Genomic DNA, 14,330 nt, shown 5'->3' with positions numbered 1-14,330 from the left:
AAGGCTCTCCTCCAAGTTGCTGAGAGATGAGCTTCTGTAGGCTGCAGCATAACTAACAGGGGACCCTCCCAAGATCTCGGTAAATGGGCAGCTCAGTATGGGGAAAGGCATTTTTTCAGATCACCTGGTCCTAAGTTGTCCAGGACTTTATAAGTTAAGAACTGTACTGTACATTTACTGTGACATACACAGTGCCAGGATATTGTTTCCTATAAATAACTCTCTGCTTTTTTCTTGTCAACACAGCAATCAGCTTTGCAGTTTGATTCAGATCCTTGTTTACGATTTGTCAAAGGGGGAGAGAACCAGCCCATGCTCCTGTGTCTCAATATTCCCAGCCCTCCCACAACCACCTCAATCTGTGAACAGCCTAGCGAGTTACCAGTCCAGGTGAACAGAGGGAGCGAGAGAGACGCAGGTTAATAGACAAGAAGGCTTTAATTACACGGCAAAGTGCTCCCTTTGGCGGTTTTAAAAAACAGGGACTCCCGACTCGAGCCTCTAATGACTCAATTTGAGGGGAGATGCAAAAGGTGCTTATAACTCACTAATGACAGTGCTTGATCAAAGGTGGAGGAGTGAGGTACTGAGTTCTCTACACCAGCTGGGTCATGGGTTTCACATCGGCAATAGAAACTGGCCTGTTCTCCCAGCCGGAGAATTTCCTCTTGCTCAGATCATGGCCATCACTCATATTTGTCTACAAATCATCTGTTTTAGAGAAGGACTACACCATTTCTGTTCAGCCGAGACAAGGCTAGCACAAGCTCATACATATGATCAAAATTCCCAGCCACCCACAATCTGCATAATGCAGGTGGCAGCTGCCTGGGAGATTCTGTGTCACTTTTCTAACCGTGTAGCAGCAAAAGCATAGCAAGATGGTGAGCATGTGTTGCGTAAGGATGAGTGACAATCCCAGATTCCTGTGGAGCATTTTTCCACACCCTGCCACCATTCTCTTGGTGCTGAGAACAAAGCTACCAGCTTCTGCAGAGGACTGGGCTGCTGTGCATTTAATAGTTGTGTAAGAGGGAGGTTTCCACCTTGTGGGGCTCTTTGTACATCATGCTGTATATCTTCTCTCTACACAACGTGACTCTTCCTTAAACTCCAGGTATCGGGAACCTGTGGACCTCCAGATGTTGCTGAACTACAACTCCCAGCAGCCCCAGCCAGCAAGGTCAATGGCCAAGGATGATGGGAGATGTAGTCTGAGGGTCAAAGGTTCCCCACACCTGTTCTGCTGAATCTGGCAGCTGTACCAATACCTGACCTCAAAAGGTTCCCCACGCCTTCAGAAAACTCTATTGGCAGTCAGACAATTGGCAGCTCAAGTTTCTCCCATCACCATAACACCTTAGTGCTTACCTGGCAGCTCTCTGCATACAAAAGTCACCTGGGCCCATCTGAACTCAACTCAGGGCTGGTGTCAGGAGTAGTAGGTTTCAATGGACATCTGCTGAAGCCCATATACTTGTCCACTCTCTAGAACCTCCTAGTCCTCCTCCTCTCATTGGGGCAGCCTGCTCACCTGCCTTCTCTGAGCATCCAAGCGATGGCAAGTAGAAGGAGAGAGAGCAGAGCCCTCCACTTGCTTTGTCCCAGGGTATGGTCAGAAGATACATGAACCCACCACCTTGCTGAAGCTAAGCAGGTCTGGGTCTGCTAAGTGACTGTATGGATAAAAACGCCCCTTGCAGGCCAAATTAGGACCTCTGGTGGTCCCATTTGGCCTAGAGGCCAGTGATTACCCATGCCTGCTTTAGTAAATGGGCTAGTTAGTATCAGCCTTTCTGCCACCAACACTTGTAGAATGAGTGACCAAGGCAGAAGGGAAAGAAGAGTCAGACAAGACAGACAGGGATGGCGGCGGAGTAGGGGTGGGGGGTTGTGATAATGGTGGGAGGGGCTAACAAAGCATCATCAGTGGGACATCCTGCCCCCTAAGGGCATCTTGCTCAGGAGCCCCTCAAACCTGGCAGAGTCACCATCTAAAATAATTCTCAGCCTTGTCAGTAACCATAACATTCTCAGGTTTAGCTATGGAAACCTTTGCAAGTCACAACTCATGTTTATCCACACTTACCTTTTGCCCTGCTCTTTCCAGGCACAGGTCTGTGCTTTAACACGTCATAATATCCAAGTGTGTGTTCCCCCATTCCCAAGCTTCCCGCATGAAAACCCACTCTTGAAAGCTGGACTGGAGCAATTGTCAATTCAGGTTTTCCGTGGATTGACGTTTGCTTCAACTGAGCTCTAAAGAGTGGGTTTCTGTGGGAAAACCTTGGGGGGCGGGGAGGGAAGAGGAGTTTGAACATGGAGCTTTAAAGTGCCTGGAAAGAGCAGAGGAAAGGCAAGCGTGGATAAGCCTTTGAGCTGTAGACCACACTTCTGTTTATTCTGGATTATTCTGCTGATTTGGGAAGCAGTACACAAATGGCATTAGTTACAATCCACCATCTATCCTTTATCTATCCTTTTGTTTCTTATGAAAATGTTGCCTTTAGATGCATCTTCCCATCATGCCAGCTTCATTATGAACTGAGGAAAAGGAATGGCCTAGCTGAGTTTTATGCCAATAATGTGTACACCACCTTAGTTTCCCATTCACTGCACAGGTGTGTTCTCTGCATGATGGAGAGTACCCCACTTCCAACCAGCTGCCAATCCTTTATTTCCGGGACGCGGGTGGCGCTGTGGGTAAAACCACAGTGCCTAGGACTTGCCAATCGTATGGTCGGTGGTTCGAATCCCCGCGGCGGGGTGAGCTCCCGTCTTTCGGTCCCAGCTCCTGCCCACCTAGCAGTTCGAAAGCACCCTTAAAGTGCAGGTAGATAAATAGGTACCGCTTTATAGCGGGAAGGTAAACGGCATTTCCGTGTGTTGCTCTGGTGCAGGCTCGCCAGAGCAGCGATGTCACACTGGCCACGTGACCGGAAGTGTCTGCGGACGGCGCCGGCTCCCGGCCTCTAGAGTGAGATGAGAGCACAACCCTAGAGTCTGACAAGACTGGCCCGTACGGGCAGGGGTACCTTTACCTTTAATGAATCCATGCTTTCCTCCTGTGAAGACACTTACAGAGCAGTTGTATGCACCAGGTACACGGGAGCGGGAGATATGCTGCTGCTACTTTGAGAGCAGAATATCCCCCGTCCTAGGCTTGCCGAGGCCAGGGAAACACACAAACGCAGAAAATTGTGGAACAGCATAAGAAAAGCTGTCATGCTCTCAGCATCCCTGGAAACAGCAGTGGCATTGGTTGCGTAGAGTGTCTAGCCTTTGCCAACAGTGGGCTTATCCGCATATGCGGGTGGGCATCTTCCCTGTATGGGGGAAACATCACCCCTCACTGTTGGGGAGGAACACCAGAGCTCAGATATATGAGAGGCAGTTGCAGTAGTTATCTGTTAAAGAACCTGATCCCCTTTCCCTGTGTTTACCTGTGTGGACTGCTGTCTCCCGGCCTACCCAGGTGCAGAAGTCACTGCTGGGTCACAGGCGTAGCCAGGCTTTATTTTAGGGGGGTGGGCATTATGTTAGGTGGGGAGTACCAAATTATCTCTGATGTAATTGGTCAGTTAGTTCAGTATTTGTATTTATTTACTTGATTTAGAGAGACAGCTGCACCCCACCCCACCCGGCTACACCCATGTGCTGGAAGTTGGTGTCTGAAGTCCCAAGATGAGGTGCCTGTACTGGCTGTGGCATATATCCATATCTTATGCTCCACTGTGACAACATGATGGGGTGGCCATGAGTATCCGGGCAGCTTAAAAAACAGAAACCAAAAACCCCTTCCATTAGTTAATAGGAGGGAGATTTCTTACTCCAGGCCTGTGGGATGTAAAGTTCCACCATCAATAGGGGTGTGATCATGGTCTTGAGGAAACAGTGCAAGCTTGCTCCTCCCCTGTGCCAACCCCATCCTGCCCACAACTCCGTTTCAGTACTTCCACCAGCACAGTCTCACTGGCAGGGCAGATTTGCAATACTCTGTCAATATATCTCCTGTTTTGTCAACACGGCGGGAGTTCTGCCAAATCCTATGTCTTAGCAGCCAGAAAAGCTGAAGTACAGGATTGCTCTTTTTTTATATGACTCCAACGCCTACGGTGGTGCCAAACAACTTAACATTCTTTCAACCCTTCCCCACCTCTTCCTTGATTTGTAAGCACTGTCAAGGATATGCAGGTGAAGAATCCCCCATGGTGTTGGTCTACCAGGTATCATAGGTGTGTCGCTCTCACAGAACAGGAGGCACCAAATAGAAAAGCAGATACCTTTTGACCTGCTCAAGATTTTTAACAGCAGCCCGATGGCGTTTTTCTTTAGACATAGTCAGGTCTCATTTATTGCAACAGTCAAGATTCAACATATATCAAACCAGTGTACTGTGACTTAAGGAGACCTGAGGCTAAGCTGCCAAGAAAAGGCAAATGGTTGACTTCATACTTTACCCGAGACCACACACGAAATAAGCTCCACCCTCCTGTCTTATAAAAAGGAAATGCAGTAGCAAATCTGCAATATGTCACCCCAACACATCCAGACAGTGTTGAAATCTGATTACCAGGCATCAGACGCCATGTACACAGGATCACACCCTTGTTTAACTAATTGGGAAAAGCTAACATCCTCTGCTTCTGTACTGAGACAATCATTAACACAGGTTGGAATCTGTACTTCATCCATGTAGGCTTACCCTCCTGCCATGGGAACTGTGAAAAACCTGGGATGATTACTAGTTGTCCCATGGAAACCAATCCACACTATGACTACAATCTTATATGTATCTATGCAAAGATTCCTGCATTGGAGGGGGTTAGACCAGATGATCCTTGTGGTCCCTTCTAACTCTAGAATTCTAAGATTCTATGAAAGATCCCTGAAATCCATGGACCTTATTTACATCTGACCACGCTTAAGAACAGTCACTAGTTTTGTAAATATATTGGGGCAGTTTATGCCTCTTCCAGCTCCTACTCCTGGCTGCATGTAGCATCCCACAGAGAATATTACTCAGGGAATGTTCCACTCTATATTTCCTCATCCCAAAGTAATAAAAAGCTCATCCATTTGGTCTAGTGGACAGAAATTTGTACTTCGCTCCATGGGTCCCAAGTTCAAGTCTCATCCCTATCACAAACTCTGTATATTACTTATTTCATGCATTTATATCCCACCTTTTTTCCATGGAGCTCTAGTTGCTGTACAAGGTTCTTCCCTTCCTCATTTAATCCCCACAACAACCCTGTGAAGGCTGAGCAGCAGTGACTGGCCCAAGGTCACCCAGTGAGCTTCATGGACAAGTAGGGATCTGAACCCTGGTCTCGCATATCCTAGTAAGACACTCTAACCACTACACCACACTGGCTCTTGGGCATCACTGGACCCTCTGGCCCTTTAACACATCTGTAATGTGGGAACCGCAGAACACTGTAAGAGCAAACACAAGATCAGAAAGTAGGTGCATTTGCGAAGACCTGTTAGAATCATGAACTCAAGCTCCTCACTCACCATACACCCACACAACCACAGTCCAACACTGCTTGCTTGCGCGCGCGCGCGCACACACACACACACACACACACCTCACCCACATAAAATACACACACATATACATACAGTATGCTTCCTTACCGGCAACTCCTGCAGCCAAGCTGGTGCCAAACATATTGCTCTGCTTTCGTTTTGGGCCACATCAGTGAGCGGGTCTTGTTGTCTGGGCAGCCCAGGACCTCCCTACACACTGCCTAGGCTTGTGGCCCAGGAAGGTCACTTCACTGCTGCTTGCCCCCTGGCTTCACCCCCCTGGAGACACAATCCATTGTCTCTCAAGACAGAGGGATGCCGACAACAAGTCCATCACATTGTCTGTTCTATCCATACAATTGCATAAGCAGATACTAAGCAGAAACACACTCTGTAGACATTCATCCTTGCATGTACATAACCAATTCTCTCTCTCGCCGCCCCCCGCCCCCACCCAGTGGTTTGCCTTACATGCCACTGTGCCTCAGTTCTCCTCTAAGTGTTTCTTATAATAGATCTGAAATGCATTCTTCCAGACCTTCACCTGGGACATTGGCAAATTCCCCATGGATTAAGTGCAACAGGCCTTCTCTCTCCCTTTGCAGCTACATCCTGGTGGAGAGTGTCAAGCACTTCATTGAACAGAACCTATTCCACTCACTTGGGGTGGCTCATGATGGCCAAGGGATGGTTGGGTTGGATTCTGAGAGCCCAACCCACTGTCAGATAGAGGGGAGCATGACTGGTTCAATCACACTGGGGACAGAGCCTCCGGGCCCCAGGGGGCATCTTAACTATGATTTAGAATGAAGGGCAAGAGGTTGAGGGGTGCTGAATTTTAGTATCACATGGGGTGCTGCTGAACTTTGAGACCCCAAGATCCGCCACTGCCACTATCATTCCCCACTTACCCTAGCCTTAAGCATCCTTCCACTGTTTTAGTGTTGAGAAGCAAGTGTCTGTCAGTCTTAGGAACTGACTATAGGCTTTTTCACTTATCCCATTTGGTAGGCAAGTTTCTTGTGCTATCCAAGTCTCACCCAAACCGGTGTCCTTTCCTCCCCCTCACATCCTGCCATCCAAATAACCGACATATACACTGGCATCGCTCTTACGCCCCTGCGGAGATCATCCCCACCCCCGCAGAAGCAAGACTTCCTTAATCCCCCTTTCTTCATTCTCCCTCCCCAAATAGACATTACAACACATACACACCATGTGCACATGTTCTTGTCTGGCACAAAAAGCACAAGGACTTTTATGGGGGGTGGGGTGGATCCCTGCAAAAAGACCCACAGAGTTTGGGGAGAGGAAAGATGGAAGTGTTGAGAAGGGCAGTTTACCATGTCTGCTCTTTGAATCTGATTGACCTGTGCTCCCCCCACCCTCTCACTCTATAGCACTAAATGAGTTGAAACACGATTTCACAGTGAAAGGCCCGCAGGTCACAGGCTGTGGTTGCTACTGCTTTAATTAATACAAGTTCCAACGGTAATAAATTATATTTTTTGGAGGGGTGGCAGTAGGGGGTGGAGAGAAAAAAACCAACCCAAAAATAACTATTACAAACAAAACAAGGCAAAATGGAGACGGGAGGGGGAAGGAAGTATATATAATTATTAACCCTTCCCCAGACTCTCAACACAAATGTTTGTGCTGAGGGGGGATTCAATCAGGAGGCAGATAGTAGCACACAATGATGAAATGAGGAACATTTCCCATTTATCCCGAAATGGGGGGAGGAGAGAGGGAGCCGTAATACCTGTTTGAACTGAGGTAACCTTAAGAAACAGGAGGCTGAGTGCACATTACGCGCTTCAAGTACATTCAAATGACATTTCCTCCCACAAGGAAATTTGGGCACTGTAGTTTCTTAAGGATTACTGGAGAGATAAACTACAGTGCCCAAAATCCTAAAGGGTGGAAAATGCGTTTCCAATGTGCTTTAAAGGTACAGAATCATAGAATCGTGGAGTTGGAAGGGTCATCTAGGGTCATCTAGTCCAACCCCCTGCAATGCAGGAATCTCAGCTAAAACAAGAAGATACTGGAAGATGGCTATCCTATCTCTTCTCAGTCTCCTCTTTTCCAGGCTAATTATGCACAGACAAGCCTGAGTCTTCCACTTCTTGAGGTGACCTAAAGTTCAAACAGGTGTCGTAGCTTCCCCACAATTCAAAATAAATGGGAAATGTTCCAGCATCACCACAAAACAAAATCAGAAGTTTGTTTGAGAACATGTGATTTGACCACCTGTACTCATCCGAGACAGTAGACTAGAGCCTCGAGGTGTTTAGGAGAAGGCCTTCCCCACCACCACCTCCCTCACAAGCTCTAGCAACATGTAGGCTCCCAAGCCTTGATCATTGCCTCTGGGCTGCAGACTGTAACGGCTGGCAGAGATGCCAAATTATTTTCTACCTTCAACACCTGTGTGGCAAAAGGCAGAAATGCAGCAGGTGAATTCCCAGCACAGCGCTGCTATCACAAGGAAAAGTTCTGAGGCATTTCTGCTTTTCACTGCCTCTGCTGGCACAGCAGAAAAACTATCAGGAAAAAGAAAAAGCGGGCAAAGACTGGACAATTCACCCTGCTCCCAAGGCAAATGACAGCAAGTAACAATTTTTTAAAAGTATCCACGTTTTAATCTGAATCAGGTGCATTTGACTATTTTCAAGCACCCAGACTGGATGTGCTCTCAGAGCAGGCCTCCCTTCAACCTGGGGCTTATCCACACTTACCTTTCACCCTATGCTTTCCAGGCACAGGCCCAAACTTTAGCGCTCCATATCCAAGAGCTCTTCTTTCCCTGCAAAAACCCGCTCTTTAAAACCAATGCACAACAAACGTCAATTTGTGTTTTCCGTGGACTGCCGTTTGCTCCAATTCAGCTGTAAAGAGCAGGTTTCCATGGGGAAAGCTCAAGAACAAAAAAAATATGCTTGGACACAGAGATTTAAAGAGCAGGCAGTGCCCGGAAAGCGCATAGGAAAAGTAAGTTTGTCCTCCTGTCATTATTGGATCCATAAGCCCCCGCCAACATGGAATTATGGGAGTTGTGGTCCCAAACACAAGACTGGAAAAGGCTACTATAATCCATTCATTATTCCCTTATTTCACTGGTTGTACCTCCTATGTGCCTCCCCTCCCAAATGTAGCATGGTAATCTGATAACTAAGAGAGAGCAGGACTAAGGCTAAACAAAAATGAGCAATGCACTTATTCACCAATGCACCAATTCACACTGCCAGGAGGGAAGTGACTGTATCCTAGATGTCCCCGCCAGCTTTAACTGAGTATGACAGTCTGATAGTTATGAGGCCAGTCCGCTGCACTGTTAAAACATGCTCTGTTTCTACTTTGTGTCTGTGGCCCTTCTAACCACAACCTCTTGATAAGGAGTAGTATTTCCTTTTGAAATCTGACATCACAACCAGAAATCTAGTATCCACTGCCTGACTCTCAGCTGACAGCAGAATTTGCAAGATCGCTCATGTGCAGAGGGATGTGTGGCTCAGGGTGCTAGGAAGCGCTCACTTCCACCAAAACCCATTCCAAGAGATGACTCCTTCCTTGCACCCATGTACAGGAGCCTGAGAGAGACAGTTACCTTGCATATTATTTACCAAGAGGGAAGGGACTGACCCAAGGGCTCCCAGGAAGAGCTGGTGTCAGAGTCTGTGCCAAATGCAAGGCTCACTCTGAGCCCCAAAACAACCAGGCCCCAAACTCAGAGGGGAGGCGTTTCTGCTCTTTGGCACGGATCAGGCTCTAGCCCTCAAGGAAGGGACCTGCCCTTCGAAGAAAACGATTAAGACATTGTGTGTCTTTCATAACAAGGCAGCTCAGAACAGCGCGGCATTTCTCCCTAATGAGAGCAGCCTTCTGCATGCCTTGGCGCATGCCTTTCATCCAAGCATCCCCAAGCCTTTTCCAAACATGATGCTGATTGATTGATTAATTAATGAAATCATCACCTCCCCCCACCCTTTTATATAGGCATGTGTATATATGAGAAAATGCTTCCAACCCCACGGGGTCTTTGAAAAATACAAAGTACGTAAACATTTTTCTCCTGTTTAAATGATTCACAAAAAGGAACAATGTGGCTGCTAATCCCACAGAATGATACAACAGCCAGGACTTCACAAGTGAACACAGGAATCCAGTTTCTCCACTAGACCCCAAATTCTCTCCCTAAACTGGAAAGGTAATGATCACCCATCCCACATGCTTTGAACGCTGCTTCATTCCCATTGCTAGAATAGATATTGGTGATTATATCCTCTAAATTTCCTCTTCTTCTATGAATGGATGTTCATTTTCTGCTGACAACTTCACTGTTAAACCTATTTTGGGTTAACACATTTTCAGTACTAATGCTGCTCCTTGTGGGTAATTATTTATTCACTTTCTATTCCCACATACGCATTTTCCCATTCCCAAAAATCTCAACACGGGCAATCCCAGTTGATCATCAATATAAACCTATACAGAAGGTAAAAGGGACAACGAGATGGGATAGAAACTCAAAGCCACCCAGTGATCTTCATGACTAAGCCAGGGATTTGAACAAAATTTCTCACGCCCAAACTTAGAACTCAAACCATGTGCTTAAACTCCAGTCAGATAATTGGGGGGGGGGGGTTGGTTGGTTCTGCAGCACTCCCCCATAAAATTGCTAAATTGGGTAGCTGCAATGAAACCAAAAGCCAGTCAGCTGAAATCTTGGGACTACAGAAGGATCCAATGCACCCTAACAGGTTACCCAATCAAGAAAGAAGAGAAAAAAGTGAGGTCCCTAATAGACTTACCATCGTAATAGAACACAACCTATGATAACACAGAGCAGGACAGATTACTGGGTTTATATCCTATGCAACACTCTTTATTAAAGCTTAGCTAAGTGTAGTACAACTGACTTTTGGGAAACAATGAGATTTTCACCTGCTCCTGCACACCAGAAGGATCCTGTGCTGGAAAATGAGTAAGGCCCTCTCAGAGAAAAGATTGCCAAATTTCTGAGAGTCTCGAATGAATGAATTCAGCGCGACCAAAAAGAGCTACCCATTGCCTCAAGCAAACTGGTGTTTTGTTCTAGTCGTAGATAGTGTCAATCCTACCCAGAGGATAAAACCAATGGATTTTGCTCTATACATGGCATTGGGACTCTTAAATTCCCGGCTCCAAAGCGGGAATTGTGACTGGTAAATGAGAGCAGACATCCAGGAGCCCGATCTCTCAGTTTCTCTAGCACCACTTCCAGGAGAAGAGGCAAAGACCCCTAACCCAGAACTCAAAAAGTGACAGAGGAATGGAGGCTCTCCCCCAAAATGTTTTCATGTCAAAGCAAATGCCCATTGGCAATAATTTCACCATTACGGATGGGGTGAGAGAATATGTCTGTAGAGGGAGATGACAGCCGGATTATAAGGTGCTGGGGGGTGGGGGGGAGAGGAGGCGTGAAATAATCCTGATGACTAGAACCACTCGTAAAAGAGACAAATCTGCTTCGACACTGCATTCCTGGGAGAGTTGTAATTATAGAAACGGCTCCCAAGTGACATCTCCTCCAAGCCCTTGGGGGTTTCGAGGGGCTGCATTAGGAGGGGATATGTAATTAATCTCCTCTTAGCATGGTGCGTATGCTGGGGGCATTGGAGCGGGGGAAGGCTGTCAATTGCGGGCTGCGTGGTAAAGGCCTCGCCAACGAGTGGAGAGGGTTTGGAAAGCGGGGAAGCCCGAGAAAACCAAAAGGAGACGGTCTTACCTTTGGCCCCAGAGACTGAGGAGAAGCAGGGGGCAGAGCCAAAGAAGCAGAATTTGTCCCATCCTGGCTGCTGGAAGTTTTAGTCTGTCTACCAGCTGGTTCTTCTTGTTTAAGGGCTAGTAGGGTGGGGATGGGGGTAGGTTGTCTCTTCGCTGCTTGCTGCTGCTGCTGCTGCTGTCGATTTGCGCTCTTTCTCTCTACTCCTGTCACTTTCCCCTGCTCTTTTAGGACCTCATTGATCGCCTTGGATTGGAGAGGGAGGTGTTTTTGTTTTTTCGACAGCTCGTTGCAAAGATTTGCAAGCCCAAACTGCAGCAAGCACCTCGGGCCTGCCCTCTCTCTCTCTCTCTCTCTCTCTCTCTCCCTCCCTCTATCTTCCCCACCCTTCTCGTTCCTTCAGCAGGGCAGCTGGTTTTCGAAGAGGCGTCGAGGGTTAGTCGTCGTCGGTGAAGGTAGCAACGGGCTCCACGGTTGTCCTCGGAGCTCCATGCGGGCAGGTCCTCCTCCACCCCCCATCCGAGAGCGCTGGGAAGAAAAAGAAGGAGGCTGGCAAAGCTCTCTCTCTCTGCCTCCTGTCTTATGTACACACCCTCTTTCCTTTGCAACTTTTGAACCCCCCACCCGGCTTGCTGAAGTTGCAAGTAGGGGCTGCAGCGGCTCTATCAGGGCAGGGTAATCTTTCTCCGGGGGGAAGGGAGGGGGCAAGGGTGGGGTCAGGCCGGGCCCGGCGGGCACGTGCGGCCCCCGCAGCCCGCCCCTCCACTCATCGCGGCAGCTCCCGCCGGGGTAGCTGGCGACCGAGCCGCGGGGCGGAGGGCGCACGAGGCAGCGCGCCGCGACCGGCGACCACGGCGGAGGCGGATTCTTCTCGGCCTGGACGGGACGGGAAAGCAGCAAAGAGCTCTCCACGCGCAGCGAGCAACCGCCGAGCCAGCGCCCCAAGCCCGAGTCCCGACACGCCCGTGCAGGAGCCCTCGGGCGGGCAGGCGGGAAAAGGACGGGCTGGGAAGCGTGTGCCAACCGCACACCCTGAGACATGCACCCTCGCACACACACGCACGCATCTGCAGAGACGCGCACAGCCATCCCGTGCAACCCCGGCCACACTTGCGCGCCCACCTCCTTTGCAGAAGTAACGGCTCCAACGCTGCATGCACGCCCACACGTGCACAGCCCAAAGCTGAGAACACGCGCACAGGCGCGCATCGCCATGCACACAGCAGGGTGCGTATCAGGAGAAATGGGCGCACAACACGTTCGCGCAAAACGCGCAACACCCAGGAGTCACAAACACTATTTGCATAGATTATTTATAAGCTGCAGACTCACTCCATGTATATTTTTTGCTAACTATCCACCGGACTTTCCAGCCCGGGCATGCAGCTGCATCACTGTGTGTGGCCGAAACACAACTGCAGCACCTACTGACACGGTTGCAAATGACTACACAAATGCATGCACAGCTCTGCAATCCGATAGCTCAAGGCTCGCATACACATCACCATCATCTGGCCAGTTATGTACAACCTGTTCGTATGCGTCCTCGTGTAAACAAAGAATCTTGCAAACGGGGTCCATGGATCCTTCTAGGTACACATGTATATACAGTCTTAGCTTTACCATATTCACACATACAGGTACAGGGTTCATTAGTTACGTTATTGCTGTATCCTGCTCTAATATCAACAGATATAGGGCAGTTTAGGAATATTTTAATTAATAGACAAATTGCCCCATATGTCATTCAGTTACACAGCCCTGCTCTTTAATCATTAGATAGCTAGGACTTGTCTGTTCTGGGTAGATGGACGGAGTGGAGGACGGGCTTGCTGGTCAATGGCTGCTCCTGCCTCATATAGGAGTCTGGGCTCTAGATGGTGTTCCTTATGAGGCCTTGACTATTCGGTAGGTGCTGTAGGATAACCAGAGCTATTTGGGTTTCTGAAACCTTTAAAAATTATCAGTTCCCATCATGGTGATGAAATAGCCTGGGGGGAAATGGATGGGTTTGTTTACAAAATGTATTTTTATTAGCATTATTTGTACCTACATTTATGACACTCAAGCACCTTTAATGTGCTTCAAATCCCTGTTGAGGGTTTGAGAAATATCTGCATGTCTGCTGCCATTCTTAAGCATTAAGAAATGAGATTGTTGGCCTGAAAGGCTTGTCGAAGTTTACAGTCATTAATCAGAATGCAGATAGATAGTGTTAGCTTTAAACTTCCCTTTAGTCCAGGGGTAGGGAACCTATTTCAGCTTGAGGGCCACATTCTCTTCTGGGCAACCTTCTGGGCAACCACATGGCAGAGATGGGTGGGGCAAGAGGCAAAAGTAGGCGGGGCAACAAATGTAAAGTTTACCTTTGTACAGTAGACTACTTTTCTACACCCTCTCTCACACACACCCTCTCTATTCTCCACCCAAGCAAACTGGAAAGCATTATTTACCCGATTTCTTATTATTATTACTTTATTCACGATTCATCTTACATCCAAAGGTCTCAAGGTGAATTGCATAGCAAACAAGTAAATATTAAAGACGCACATGAAAAGTGACCACACTGAACATCCCCCAAGTAAATATTTCCCACCATGAAATTATCAGAAGCAATCACCACAAAACAGCAAGCAGCTAAAAACATCTAAAAAGCAAGCAAGGAACAACTATGAACATTCAAATACTTGGGTGCATTCAAAAGTCCTTAGCCTGGAGCTGAAAAGGTGTCAGAGCCAGACATACTGTCCTGGGGAGAGCTTTACAGAGATGGAGAGACGTGGCACAAAAAGATAGGGGGGGACATTTAACAACTGCTTAATCGCATGTCATCCTTATTTGTATATATATATATATTATTTTTAGAACAGGAGGGAATGGAGAGCAGAACACTTCTTCCCCCCACATCTCCAAGGACACATTCCAGCTGGGTAAAAATACGGGGAGGGGGCACTGAGAGTATGGCCTGGAGAGAGTTCCAAGGGCCAGATGGAGAGCTCAGAGATTCCCCACCCCTGCCAGAGATTGC

At 47.9% G+C, this 14,330-nt stretch overlaps 1 protein-coding gene across 1 annotated transcript in view; it reads right to left on the bottom strand.

The window, feature by feature from the left end:
* The window catches only part of WNT10A (Wnt family member 10A), a 44,339-nt gene extending 31,773 nt beyond the window's left edge, over window positions 1-12,566 (bottom strand). Inside the window, exon 1 of the mRNA XM_081201620.1 lies at window positions 11,306-12,566. Coding sequence (XP_081057746.1) covers window positions 11,306-11,367 — 62 coding nt within the window. The 5' untranslated portion in view covers window positions 11,368-12,566. The remainder of the gene's footprint in view (window positions 1-11,305) is intronic.
* Between the last annotated feature and the right edge of the window lie 1,764 nt (window positions 12,567-14,330).

Source organism: Podarcis bocagei (genome assembly GCF_964188305.1).
Source record: "Podarcis bocagei genome assembly, chromosome: 1".
NCBI classification, from domain to species: Eukaryota; Metazoa; Chordata; class Lepidosauria; order Squamata; family Lacertidae; genus Podarcis; species Podarcis bocagei.
The sequence above is the reverse complement of the archived record's forward strand: the minus strand, read 5'-3'. Positions and strand labels throughout refer to the sequence as shown.